At 33.0% G+C, this 15,087-nt stretch overlaps 1 protein-coding gene across 4 annotated transcripts in view; it reads left to right on the top strand.

Moving 5' to 3' along the window:
• The window catches only part of LOC106878978 (protein Jumonji), a 203,713-nt gene extending 192,459 nt beyond the window's left edge, over positions 1-11,254 (top strand). For all 4 annotated transcript variants that reach the window (XM_052966146.1, XM_014928354.2, XM_014928353.2 and 1 more), the window contains 4 exons: positions 282-412; positions 1,861-2,029; positions 3,000-3,107; positions 5,001-11,254. In XM_052966146.1, coding sequence (XP_052822106.1) covers positions 282-412; positions 1,861-2,029; positions 3,000-3,107; positions 5,001-5,123 — 531 coding nt within the window. In that variant the 3' untranslated portion in view covers positions 5,124-11,254. The remainder of the gene's footprint in view (positions 1-281; positions 413-1,860; positions 2,030-2,999; positions 3,108-5,000) is intronic.
• Positions 11,255-15,087: the final 3,833 nt, after the last annotated feature.

Genomic DNA, 15,087 nt, shown 5'->3' on the forward strand with positions numbered 1-15,087 from the left:
TATATATATGTGCATGTAATTTTGTGTGTCTGTGTTTGTCCTCCCACCATCACCTGACAACTGATGTTGGTGTCTTTATGCCCCCATAACTTAGTGGTTTGGCAAAAGAAACCGATAGAAAAAGTACTAGGCTTACAAAAAATAAGTCCTAGGGTCAATTTGTTCGACTAAAGGCAGTGCTCTAGCATGGCCACAATCAAATAACTGAAACGGGTAAAAGAATAAAAGAATATACTTATACATATATAAAATCATGTTAATTGAAATTTCTTCTGTTCTAGGTTTTGCGAAAGAATTGTTTATGGCCAGAGATGTTTTCTTTGGATTCTTTGCTCCGACATATGGTGAAAACTGAGCCTGCTGTCTCTGAGGAATTGTTAATGCAAGCCATTCCATTTTTAATAAAAGCCATGTGAGTATCAACAATGACAACTTAACTCACACAATAAACTGTAGGTTTGTGTCAGTTCATGAATGCAGGTTTATACCTCTTGTATGTGTAGTGGACTGTTGGGTTTTAATCTTAAAAATATCAAAGTCTAAATTTGTGTAACATTCAACGACTTACAGTTTTAAAAATCTCAAATAAAATAGAAAGCTTGAAATAATATGTAAACTATCTTTTTAATGATCTATGAAGATATTTATTGCCACCATCACACGTCACTTTTACCATGTTTGCATGGATTGGGTATATCTTTACTAGCACAGCATCTTGCTACTTATTATAACTATTGAAAAAATAAAAATTGAAGGGAAACTATATGTAGATCTTCTGATGTCTAAGCAGTAAAGGAAGAGAGGGTGGTTCTGGTTGGGATGTTTTTGATCATAGGTCTGCTTGATCCTATTGTTGAATAACAATGAAGAAGCAAGATAGAGTGGTGATGGGTGAGGCTTAACAGTTTACAAGTCTCCAAGAATACAAACACTGATAAAACTAAATGGAATATTTTGGTTAAGTGTTTAGTAGGGAATCTCATTGAAATTCAGTTAAGGTAAAGGAAGGTGGAGGTGGTGTTAGTGCAGCAGATGAAGTTTTATATGTTGTATGGTGACTAGTTTGGAGATGCAGAGACAATTGCATTTGCAGTATGCTAGAGAGAGAGGACACATTCCAACTATGCATTAAAAGCTTGCCCAGTGGTAAGATAAATTTTTATGTAGATGCCATTAATACTGTGTATATGTATGATAGTTGCTCTGATCTTGCAATGTGAACAATAATCAAATGTAGGTGTTAATCTTTGTAAATGTTTAGGTGTTCAAGCTGAAATAATTTTTTTATTTATTCATTTTTGTTTTGGCTATAGGAAGGTTGTCTGTAAAAGATCTTTTTACATCTCCAGAAATAACTGTGATATTTTCCTTTTTTAATATTTGTATCTCTGTCTTTGGCAGCAAGCTGACAGAATCCTCTGTACACTGGATAAAATGCTTAGTGACATTTCGTCCGTCTTTACATTCCCACTTCAAATTCCACTGAGGTTTGCCTTTCATCCTTTCAAGGTTGATAAAATAAGTACCAGTTGAACACTGGGCTTAATGTAATCAATTTACCCCTATCTCCTGGAAATGTTGACCTTGTGCTGAAATTTGAAATCAATATTTGCATGTCTTAAGGCAGCAAGCTGGCAGAATCATTAGCACACCGGGCAAAATGCTTAGTAGCATTTCATCTGTCTTCATGTTCTAAGTTCAAATTCTGCTGAGGTTGACTTTGCCTTTCATCCTTTTGTGGTTGATAAAATAAGTAGCAGTTGAGTACTGAGATCAATGTAACTGGCTTCTCCCTCTCCCACTATCCTCTGAAATTGCTAGCTTTGTGCCAATATTTGTATCTGTCTGTTATATTATCAGAGAACATGAACTATCATTGAGGAAACAACTTTACGATGCTGGTCTGAAGAATTCTGCACGAATGAATGCTCATGAACCTTTAGTGTCCTCTTTCAAACGTAAGCGTGCCAATGACGGAAGCAGTGAAAATAGATGCGAAGTCTACAAAAGGATTTGCTACTTTTCCATGGTAAAATAATTTGTTTGTTATTGTGTGACAACTATTTAATTTTCTCAAACTTATTTTCATTTAATTAATTAATGAGGCGTTCTGGTATTCATAAGCTTTTCATGTTCTAAAGTACTTTGGGACCCCTGGAGCTAATGTGACTACACCCCTTTGAAATTTCTCAGGAAAACACTTTATTCCTTAGTGTTTAGCAATTTTGGACATATTTCATTATTATTAAACTGTGTCAGCTAAACACTGTCAAACAATGTCTTCAACATACAGATTGTTCTGTTAAATATAAAGCTTATTTATTCAAATTATTTTGAATTAATCATGCATTGTCTTGTAGCTTTGCGATTTTGATGAGGTGACTGTTTATTTTTAGGATGACTTTGTTGGGTTGGTGTGAGAGGCCAAATTTGGCCAGTTTAAATATAAAACATGTTGAATATTTTGGTTACACATGGCCATTTTAAATGCTGAAGGGTTAACAGCACCTGCCAGATTGTAGGTGACTGAGAAATATAAAGATTTTGAGTGATAAAGATGTTGGTGAAGGTGGGGTAGGAGTACACAGGGATGCCTTCTGCATGGAAAACATAATTAAGTATAGGGTTAACATACTTAATGTAATGAACTACAAGATATTTTATTAAAATTATCTGTAGTAAAAAGAAAACAAAAATCATTTGCTTCGCTGATTAATTCTGATCAAGAAATGCAAGGGAAGAAACTAAAATTTAAATACATAAAAATTGAATGAAGAGTGACTCTGATCTTTGGTGAGAACTTCAGGTGTATTTCAGATTTATTTGGCTTCCTCAGCAAAGCAAAATGTTACAATTTTCTGTAACCATACTTGTCCACTCTAATTTTTTACTCTTGTGTAACCTCACTAATATATCAACTCTTTGAACTTGTCTTTACATTTTTTTTTACTTTTAATAATACTTTCATCTAATTAATATCTCTGTTTTTAAATAATTAGGTTGTGAATGAAGTAGATGAAAGTTTGTATTGTTTGGATCATGCACTTGCTCACATCCAAAAGAAGCGAAACCTGAAAGCCTGTAAGCTTTATTACAGATTTTCTGATGTAAGTTTTTAATCTCTTACTTATTTCCTTTTCTAATATTTATACTTAACTATTCCTCTTCTCTTTATTTATTTCTCGTGTGTGGGGGAATATTATGGGAATTTACTTTCAGTATGGTGGGATTGGTGGTGGAGGAAAAGGAATGTAGCAAAAGTGTTGATTTTAATTTTAAAGCTGTGATTGGCTAAGTTAGATAAGGAAACAGTGGTAAGTTAACATTAGGCTACAACAGACTAGAATAGCTAACCGCAATAATGTTTTGGATGAAAGTATTATTTTTCTCTTTTCCTAATGGTCACTGAGCAGTGTCTGTATCTTGTAAGAAATGATTATTGTTGATTAACTCTCAAGATGATAATTAGATTTTGAAAACTGTTTGTTTTGATTGCATTTCCTCCTGATTGATCATTTATGAATTTTGGGTAACTGAAAGATATAAATGGACACAGAGTGAAGAGTTTCCTCTGTTATGTTCTTAACTGTTTCACTGGGATCAGGGGAGTCATGAAAAACCCTATTCAAGAGCTTTGGAACAACATATTGGTCTGACTCTTCAGATATGCAAATAGGATGAAAGGCAAACCTCAGCTCAACTTGAGCTGAGATTTCATATTATTTGAGTTGAAGTCTAACCACTGATGTTATTTATTAACATCTCAAACATGGAATATCTATATTTTATTCAACTTATTTCACATATTCTTTGAATGACATGCCATAAGGAAATATGAAGACCAGGATCCAAGCCATACTGTGAAGTCTCAGGCTGTTTGAACCTATTTGTTGTCGTTAAAGCATGGAATCCCTATTTTAAAAATAACAAATAGATTTGGCTACTAATATTGAGAGTTAAGAAGGTGGTGAATTGGTAGAATCATCAGCATGCTGTACAAAATGCTTAACATTTCTTCTAGCTTTACCTCTTCAGTTCAAATGCTTTTGAGGTTTATGAAATACATACCAGTTGAGCTCTGGGGTCAATGTAATTGACTTGCTCTTCCTCCCAAAATCTCAGGCCATGCACCTACATTGGAGGGGTGTGTGTGTGATTTTAAGACTGTTGTCTTGGACTAACTATGTAACGAGTTTAACTCTGATAAATTGGGAGATCTGAGACTTTATAGTGTGCTTGAATTTTTTTATTATAGCATTAAAGCGTTGAGTTCAAAGCTTGATGCATGAAATAAGTTGAATATGCTGGGAGGGTTAACTGGATAATTAGGTTCATGTAGAGGGTTAACTGGATAATTAGGTTTATGTAGAGAGAAGTTTAGTTGATATATAGATCAATAAAAGTGTAAACATGTTTATACTCTGTAGCTAAGATAGTATGTGTAATGAAAGCATCATTAGAAATTGTGAATTTCAAAATCTCTCAGATGTTTGCTAGAATTCTCTATTATATGTGCATTTACAGATTTTAAAATGTCTTCTGTGTATTTGTTTGTGTCTGTGTGTGTGTATCATCATAATCATTGTTTAATGTCTGCCTTCCATGCCGGCATATATGTCATCGTCATGACATATGTGCCCGCAATACATATATATATATTTGTATATATATGAAGGCAATACATATATATATTTGTATGTGTGTGTATACAAACATACACGAGTTGAACGGCAGAATTGGTGGCAAACAATACAAAATATTTTATAGTATTTACTTACACTCTTTATGTTCTTTGTTCAAATCACTCTACATCGACTTTCATTTTCAACCTTTATGTATTGTTAAAGTAACAGTCAGATACAAGGATTAATATATTTTAACAAACACGCACATGCACACAATAAAACTGTATGGATTTGTACTTATGTTAAAAACCATTATATACATATATGTATGTCTATATGTACACATATATTTATTTTTTAATTTTATGTTTCAAGGAAAATCTCGAGGAACTTCTGAAAATAGCTTCCAACCGGTTATGCATGAAGGAAACTAACAATGCTATTACTGATCCTAGTCCGAAACGAAAATCAGTGAAACGCCCAGAATCAAAAAGCTGAATACTGACTAGCCAAATCTGTTGAACTTTAGACAGAAAGTCTGATTAATGGCGAATAGTTATTACCGTATGTTCATCATCTACTTGGCTTGTGAATCATACAAGAAGATCTCTTTTGTTCAGTCAAGCTTTGATTTTCAGAACTCTGCTGTGATATAATCTGAATTACTGATGTTTATGGATGGGAGAAACAAACCAACCAGACTTATACATTAATTCACTCAACATTCACACCACTGTTCTCTCTTTCTCCCTCTTTACATGTGCATATATTCTGAGATAGCTTGTAACAGAAAAAAGATACATTCAACATGGAAATAAATTTATCTTGTGTATTTCCTACAAAAAGCTAGGCGAAGAAAGACTTAAAAAGAAAGAAGTAAATTTTTCAGTTGAAAGTACTGTCAATCATAATTGTGTTTATTTACAGATTTTAAAATATGATAATGTCAACATTTAAAAAAAAAATTCTTTTAAATATTGAGTTTTATTTATTTGTTTCACGGGAAACATATGTCAGCAGCTATTGTCACGGGTCGTTGAGCAGTTTATATTTTTATCAAAGTGAAGAAAATATTATTTATTCTTCTGATTTGATATGCATCCATTTAATTTGATAGTTTTTCAGTTTTCACTAATTAGATTGAAATTTTTCTTTTTGTTCATATTTATGTCACAACAAGCTGTTAGACTTAATGAATTCTTCATCCTTACATTATTCTATCACTGTACCTAATATTTTTTTGTTTAATTGATTTCAAAGCATATTTATTGAACTTCATATGTAGACATTTGACAGAAATGGTTTACATCAAATTAAAAAAAAAAAGGAAAAGAAAAATGAAGAAAACTTATGGTGTATCCTTTGTAATCACTTGCTATTTTTGTTGTAGTTCTCTTGAACTAAAACTGTGCCTTGCAGTAAATATCATTCCTCTGCATTTATATCACACCATTAATGCTCAGTTGGGAAGTTTTTGAAGGAAATGATTGTACTATATTTATATATTTCCCAGTAAGTTTAGTGTAATGTTCAAAGTATACTTTCCTCTTCTCTTTATTACTCCATAGGTTTATAATCAACAGTGGTTAAGCCTAGGTTACTGACTCCATAGGGTATTGAGTTAACATCTTGCCACCACTAAGTGAAGTATATTTCCTTTATTTGTCTCGAAAATACTTAACATTCCCATTTTACTATTTAGTAGCTGAATTTGCATAATCTATAATAGCAGAGATAAATGGTTGCTTTTCTGTTTTACTTTTTTAATCCTTCACTGTTCCTAGAAGACGTAAAAGGGAGTGGGGCTAGAGTTTATCCTAATCTTTAAGAAGCTTAAAGCACTTGGGAGACATCTTCTGAAGGGACTCTCTCTGTAACAGAATTCCAATCTAATGGACCTAGGATTTCATGCTAACAAAATGTCCACAGGTTATTCAGTGCTTCTACTATGTATTAGAAGTGCAGTATACTGCCTTTCAATGACTGTTTACATTCAGGTAGACTGATTCTTAGTGATGACAAGACACAGAATAAAACAATGCCAGTAATGAGATGTGAACCATCGACCCTTTATTTAAAGAGCCAACCTCTTAAGGGGGATTTTGGCCAGAAGCAACTGTTTGATAATTGAGCATAAAGTAAAACATAATCATGCTAACAAACTGGAACACATAGTGAAGAATTGTTTTTAAGTATTATTTAAAAATTCAGAGCATAATTTAACCCATTAGCATTTAAATTTATCATATTCGGCCCAAATATTCTAACAGTTTTCTGTTCAAATTGGCCACTTCTGACCTAATGTCATCAAAATCACAAAACTATGAGATAATGCATGATTAATTGAAAACAATGTGAATAAATAAGCATCATATTTGACAGTAATCTGAATGCTAAAGGGTTAAGAAAGGAATTTTTTGAGAGAGAGAGAGAGAAAGAATGAAATTAAATTTTTGAATAAAATAATATTGGTTCCTTAAGTTTACATTCATGGAATTGTTTTTTTTTTCTTTTTCCAAATTTAAAATATTTGAATATAATCTTTTAAACAAAATATTAAATAAAGTGTTACATTTAAGTAGTGAGATGCTTTTACTCTCACTGTTCATTAATTTAGTTGCTATCAAGGCCAGCTCATTGTACAACAGCCTCTGGCAATTATTTCAGAGCACAAAATGCTAACAAGTAGCATTTTTTTATCTGTTTAACCCTTTTGATATCAACTCTGATTCAATGGTATAAAATTTCTTGTTTCAAATTGTTCATATTTAAAGTAAAACCTTCCATCATTATCTTAAATCAGAAATTTCTGTTAATTCATGTTCCAAATACCAGCTTAATAATAATGATAATGATAATAAAAGTTTATTGAATTCCTCTGGATCTTGATTATTTTCAAAATTAATTGATACATGTGGACTATGTATTTTATGAGAAATATGTCCTGGAAATGTTAAACCATCAAAATACAAAGACAAAATAAAAAAGAGAATTTTTAATCACGTTCAAAAGTTCTAAAAAAACATATTGTAAAACTTTTCAACATTCTTTCTGTCTCTCTCACTCCCTCAGTAAACATTGTCATAGTGACAGTTCTAATACACCAAACTTTGCGATACAGGGGCGCCAAAGCTTAGCTTGAATGGGGTCTCAGGAATTTTAGAGCCAGCCTTGGTGTCTATATCAGGATTATAAAACAACAGTTTTTATTATTTATTTAATTTTGTTTGTTGGTTTCTTTTCAACTTTTTTGTCTTTTGTATTTTTTTAACAATCATTTTTATTTCACTGTTAATTTGGATCAACACTCACTATTTATAATATCAATCATTTTTTATTCTTACTGATGGTCTTTCTTCATTTGCCACCATTAGAGATTTGATTTATTAAAGAACCTTAATTTATTTTTTTTTCCTGACATATATAAATGAAGTGATCTCCTTTTCAATACTTTTTTGTTAATGAATTTTGAAACACTTTTTTTTATTTTGAAAGTGGAAATCTTTTGGCTTTAATTCATCTTCTTCCTTAATAATTATGATCTTCACTAAAATGCTGAGTATAAAATGATAAATTTCATTTGAAGAAGATATCTGGAGAACATTTAGCTTTTCAGCTGAATTAAAAATTTTTTTTTTTTTTTTCACTGGTGGTTATGTTCTTTCATCTAATTGCATTTCTTGAATAACATTCAGATATCTAAAATAAAAATGTTTTATTTATAGATTCTATGATCTGCAACAGCCAACTGAGTACAAACCATCAGCTATTTTATCTCATCACAATCAGCCTGATCCTTGAGAAAGGCATTATACCTTACTTGTCAAAAAAAAATATGCACAACCAAGTTGTAAAGGTACTAAGTGATTATGGACAAGCTTGTTTAAGTAAACAGCTCTACCAGTTTGCAATAAATGCTTTATCTCAGGTCAGATTAGGTTTGTAATGCTGCTGTAAAATAAGCCCTAACAATGTCCCTTTGTTTCCCAATTTGAAACTTGTATTCTCCTGTCTGCTATGGCGTTGAATCTGCAGAATGGGGACTTTCAGTTTAGGAAAATGGAACTTTCTTTTATTAAAATTGTTTTTTTGTTTGTTTTGATAACCAGTTCAAAGTTCTACTGGCTAGCCTATGATTTATTCTCCAGTGAGCTAAAAGGTTATTAATAAATCTGCATATACTGCCATATCTTGGAAACTATTGGAAATGATGTCCACTTTAATATTCTTAAGAAAAAGAAGAAAAAAATACAAAAAAAAAACATTGAAAATCCTTAATAGAAATCTTGAAATAAATTATATTTAAACAAAAAAATATTGCTTGTAGCAATTATTCAAGAAACTTGGCAGGGGTAGTATCAGGGTTTAGATAATGGGCATTCCAATATTATCGAGGTAATTTTTTGGTTCCATATTTTATATGCTTTCCTCTGAAATATTTGTATGAATTCCTTAACAACAACAAATAACAATGTTGAAGAATTTCTATTGCGTATTGTATTTGCATTTACTGTTTTATTTTATAAATAACACCTGTATCACATAAAATTGTAACAACGAGAGGAAGTATTATATTTTCTATTTCTTGTTCAGTATTACTTCCATACAGATCTCCATTTCCTCATCTATACATATTTATAACATATACACTATATATATACACATATATGTATAATATTTATAATATATATTTAGAGTATATAAATATATAATGTATATATACATGTGTATGTCTATATATATATATATATCTTGGTTCTAATTTTGACACAAGGCCATCAATTTCAAGAGGAAAAGATAAGCCAATACCATCGACCCCAGTTCTCATTGGTTACTCTATATTAAAAAACCTTGGAGGGTTGGTAGGCAAAGTTGACCTCGGCAGGATTTGAACTCGGAATGTAAAGAGCCACAAGGGCATTTCTTCTGACTCTTTACTGGTTCTGCCAGCTTGCCTTAAATATATATTTGACATTAACACTCACACACATTTATATCTAATACACACCCATTCTTTTACTACTTTTAGTCATTGGACTATAGCCATGCTGGGGCAACACCTTCAAGGAGTTTTAATTGAGCATATCAGCCCCAATCTTATACTTATTTATTGGTGTGTATTTATCAAGTGTCTAAGATACCTTCTCTCTGGCAGTTTTGATTTTTAGCTGGTTGTGTTATGTTAAACATATGCACAAACTTGGATGGGCATGGACTCATATATATATATGCACACAGGATTCTGCACAATTTCACTCACAAAGTATTGGGGCAACTTTGAGCTATACATAGAGGCCTTTACTGAAGGTATCATGCAGTATTATCAAACTCAGAATCTCTTAGTTGTGAAGTAAAATTCTTAATCATAAGCCATGGCTGCGCTACATATATATAAACATGATATTGAATGTTAGACATTATACATATGTATATATGTGCGTGTGTGTGATATAATATACAAAACATATATCATCATCATTGTTTTAACATCAAGTGTTCCATGCTTATATGGGATTTGTTGAGGCAGATTTACTGTGACCAGATACACTTCCTGTTGCCAGACTTGATTGCAGGCAAGGAAATATTTCATGTTTCATGAAATATTAGAAACAAATGACACTGCTTATAAGATGGTGATACTTGTTTCAACACAACATATGAGAGAGAGAGAGTATGCGCTAATTGCTAAATGGGTAGCTGTTTTTCACATCATAATTCAGATAAGGCTTACATCATTTGAATTGTATTGTTTCTTGTGGAGACTCATAAAAAAGGGGGAAAAAATACCTGGTTGGCACTTGTGGTCAAAAGCACATTTTTAAAAGGTGTTATAATAATTTTTAAGTTTAATTTTGCAATTTGGTTAAACTTCACTCTCCTTCTTCTGCATTTCATATTGATGTGTCTATGTGCACACTCACACTTGTATATGCATGCATGTGTGTGTGTGTATATATATATATATATAAACATACACACACATGTAAATTTGGATTTTATTTATTGCCATGTGTTTTGCTTTCTTTTGTTCTGTTGGTCTGTTTTGTGTTCCAGGACAAACCTCCACATACCCACAAAAAAAGGAAAAAAATGTTGGAGGCTGATTTTTATTTATATATTTATTTGCTCTTGATATTTATCAATTCCATATTTTCATGGATTTCTTCATGTTTTTTTTTTAACTAATAATAACAACATTAATATTGTTGATGATGAGGAAAATATGAATTTGAGAAAAGAAAGAAAAAAAAAATGAGTAAAAAATGAGAAAGTTTAAGTCAGTGCATTTTGTAAGGGAATGGAAACTGAACTATGTATTGATTAAAGCTTGGTTTAGAGATGAACCTTGTTTTGGCAAAGAGTTTGATAAATAAACTGAAAAGTTGCAGCTATTGACCAAAGTTTCTTCATAAAAAGTATTGAAAAGACTGCTGATGGAGAATTTATTTCTTGAACTGATGAGAAGCTTACTTGATGGTTGTGACCAGTAAATTTTATCATATATATATATATATATATATATATATACATACACACACACACATACAGTCAGACACTCAATGTACTATGTCCTGCTTGGCAATAAAAAAAATGACATTAATTATTCAACTAGAATTGATGGAAAAGTTCACTGATTTTGTTGTTGATTTAAATTGTTATCAATTTATTGTATTTTTTTTTCTCTTTTCTTTCTCTCTGTTTTCATCATCGTTTAACGTTCGCCTTCCATGCTAGCATGGGTTGGATGATTTGACTGCGGACTGGTGAACCAGATGGCTGCACCAGGCTCCAATCTGATCTGGCAGAGTTTGTACAGCTGGATGCCCTTCCTAACGCCAACCACTCCGAGAGTGTAGTGGGTGCTTTAACGTGCCACCGGCACGAAGGCCAGTCAGGCAGTAAAGATATTTTTCAGGGAAAATACCAGTATCGGAACTATAGATATTTCTGTTCTTAATTGGGACCTCAAGTTAAAAAGTTGAAAAAAAATCTACATGTCAGTTATAGATTGCGAGAGAGAGAGAGAGAGAGAGAGAGAGATGCTTAAAACAAGGCTATGTTGAAATTTCGATCCTTTTGGTACCATCTTGACTGACACCGTCCCTGGCTTTATGATACAAACTTCATGTTTAAAATGATCTAAATTAGAACCTTCCATCAAAATTCTGTGTTAATTTATGTTTTAAAAATCTAGCTTAATAATGACAAAGTTATATCGTCCAAAAATTATCATTATTTTCAAAATTAATTGAAACAAAAGCAGTGTATTTTAACAAAAATCTGGTAACAAAGAGGTTAGATATAAAGCTTATAAATGAAATGAAGCCGGATTAAATTGCAAATTGATGCATAATTGCATCAATAATTACAGATTCCCAGTGGATCAGTTATTGGTTTACTTTATTCCTCTGGTTGCAAGGCTAACAAAAGAGAGTGGAATAAATGGTTTAAATGAATTCATTTGACAAGCACTGGGTTTTCAGTTTTCACTTAGGGGGTTGAAATCTATTGCTGATATGCATCAATAAAAAATGTGTGTGTGTATATGTATATATATATATATATATATATATATATGCACATTAACTGGCAATGAACTCACTTGAAAAGACATTCGAGCGAGTTCATTGCCAGTACCCCTGGACTGGCTCCTGTGCAGGTGGCATGTAAAATACACCATTTCGAGCATGGCCGTTGCCAGTACCTCCTGACTGGCCTTCATGCCAGTGGCACGTAAAAGTACCCACTACACTCTCGGAGTGGTTGGCATTAGGAAGAGCATCCAGCTGTAGAAACTCTGCCAAATCAGATTGGAGCCTGGTTCACCAGTCCTCAGTCAAATCATCCAACTAGCATGGAAAGCGGACGTTAAACGATGATGATGATGATGATGAACTTTAAATGACATCTGTGCATTGTAGTTGTGGTCGTTGGTTGTAGTCATTGTGGTCGTTGCTGGTGTAAATGGCACATAAAAGCATCCATTACACTCCTGGAGTGGTTGGCATTAGGAAGGGCATCCAGCTGTAGAAACTATTCCAAATCAGACTGGACCCTGGTGCAGCTCTCCAGTTCATCAACTCCAGTCAAACTGTCTAACCCATGCCAGCATAGAGAGCAGATATTAAATGATGATGACACACACTGAGCCTCTGCACAGTTTCTCTCTATTGAGTTACAGCTGGTCAACTTGAGCCTGTGAAATACTCTGCCATTTGTCCAAGGTGCTACACAATGGGATTGAACCCAAAACCATGTGATTGCAATGCAAACTTCTTAACTACACAGCTCTGACCTAGCTTTTTCCTCATCTATTCAGTAATTGAAACCACTGAAAAATGGACAAAGCAGTGGTGCCAGAGTTTGAAGACTACAAGCATGGCTAAAACATTTGAGAAGTTTGCTTTATGATCAGGAGTTTCTGGGTTCATTTTTATTCCAATGGCATCTTAGACAAGTGTCTTTCACTATAGCCTCAGGTCAAACCAAGCCATGCAAGTGACTTTGGGTAGATAGAAACTGTATGAAACGACACCGTTAAATAGACTGTACCTGTCGTTCAAAAGATCATACTGTTACACTGAGTTTGTCTGAGAATTAAGGTAAGAGCATGCTTGTCTACAGAATATCTCACCATTTGCACATTAATTCAGTGAGGAGGCCATTCTCTTGATCAAACAATTAGAACAATCATGATTAAAACCAAATGAAATTCATTAACATTTACTAACTGGTCTAGTTGTTGCTTAATGCTTCACCTTGCCCCATATCTTTTCTGATGAAGCAGATCTTAGATCAAAAACATTCCAATTGTGATTATCCTGCCTTTGTATCCAGAATTACATTAACTAAGGGATCCTTTAAAATTTCTTTCTTTCGTTGGCTATAGAGGATATAGTTAGTCATTCTTACTGATTTGATCTTAGAGAAATTAAGTTATTTTGGTGTGATTTCATCATTTTCATAATTTTACATCTATTTTCCATACTGGTATTTGTTGGATAGAGTGTGAAAGATGAAGTCAGTTTTGTTTCTTAGGTATGGTCAGGGTACCTCACTTATCTGTTTTCTATGGTTAGATGGCCCTTCTAACATCAACCACTTTACAGTGTGTAATGTATTTAGAAGGTAAGAGGACAGAAACAAATTCTATGAGACATTGAAGCCAGTGTTAATTTGTGCTAATGTGTGGTCCCATGATTAGGACATTAGACTCACACGAGTTCAATATCCAGACTGGAAATTATGAGTTCAATTTCTTTGAGCAAAGCACTTCATGCCATGTTGTTCCTGACTACTTAACTGAAAATGAGTAACAGGAGAAACTGGGGGTTAACCATATGTTATACTGACATTTCATCCAAGGGATGTTTTCATCAGCAGGGGTAGTAGAGTCTGCCCATTGACGATGGTGATGACAATAATGTTCATCTATGCTGTGACAGATTCCTTGTTATTATTTACTTGTAAGACTTTTTCAACTTTGTTATTTGTCTGTCTCTGGATGTGGTAAATATCTAAGCAAGGTGTATACCACAGGCCAAGAGTATCTTGATTAAATGAGTTTTACATTGTCGCAAGGAGGTACATGTTAACAATCGAATCTTCTGTGTGTTAACATGTACCTCCTTGCTACAATATAAACTTCTTTTATTCAATTTGGCCTCGTGAGTGCTCTGCAGTATACACTTCACTCGGATATTTACTACTTCTAAGGTTCCGCTTGTTATAAAACATGTTGCCCGGATCTTATCTACTCCATTCCTTAACTCTTGTATTCTTATTTGCATACCCAGCAAACCTGGCTGCCTACCATGAAATATAAAAAAATAATTTTTTCACCTTATTGTACTTTGATATGAAAAAATCTACAACCTTCCACCACAATAAACCACTATTGTTCCTGAAAGTTGTTTATTATATTTACTACGGATTGCTTGAAGCTAACTTTCTTCCTACACCTCGGTCCTTGGAGCTTACACACACACACACAAATAAATGTGGGGATAAACAACTTAGACAGATCAATATATAAAATTTTACTATATTAATGAAATACCAGAAATGTATACAAAAGATGTATATATACTCTTTTACTTATTTCAGTCATTTGACTGGCGATGCAGGAGCACTGCCTTTAGTCGAGCAAGTCGACCCCAGGACTTATTCTTTGTAAGCCTAGTACTTATTCTATCAGCTTCTTTTGCCAAACCGCTAAGTTACAGGGACGTAAACACACCAGCATCGGTTGTCAAGCGACGTTGGGGAGACAAACACAGACACACAAACATATACACACACATACATATATACAGTGGGGGGAAATAAATATTCGTACATGTCAAAATTCTTTATTTAATTTCTAATGAACATAAATGGGATATACCAATACTATATTTGCATACACATGCATAAACTAAGAATATGCAAAAGAAACTAATAAATTATAGTAACTAATGAA

The sequence above is a fragment of the Octopus bimaculoides genome, chromosome 1, assembly GCF_001194135.2.
Source record: "Octopus bimaculoides isolate UCB-OBI-ISO-001 chromosome 1, ASM119413v2, whole genome shotgun sequence".
NCBI lineage: Eukaryota > Metazoa > Mollusca > Cephalopoda > Octopoda > Octopodidae > Octopus > Octopus bimaculoides.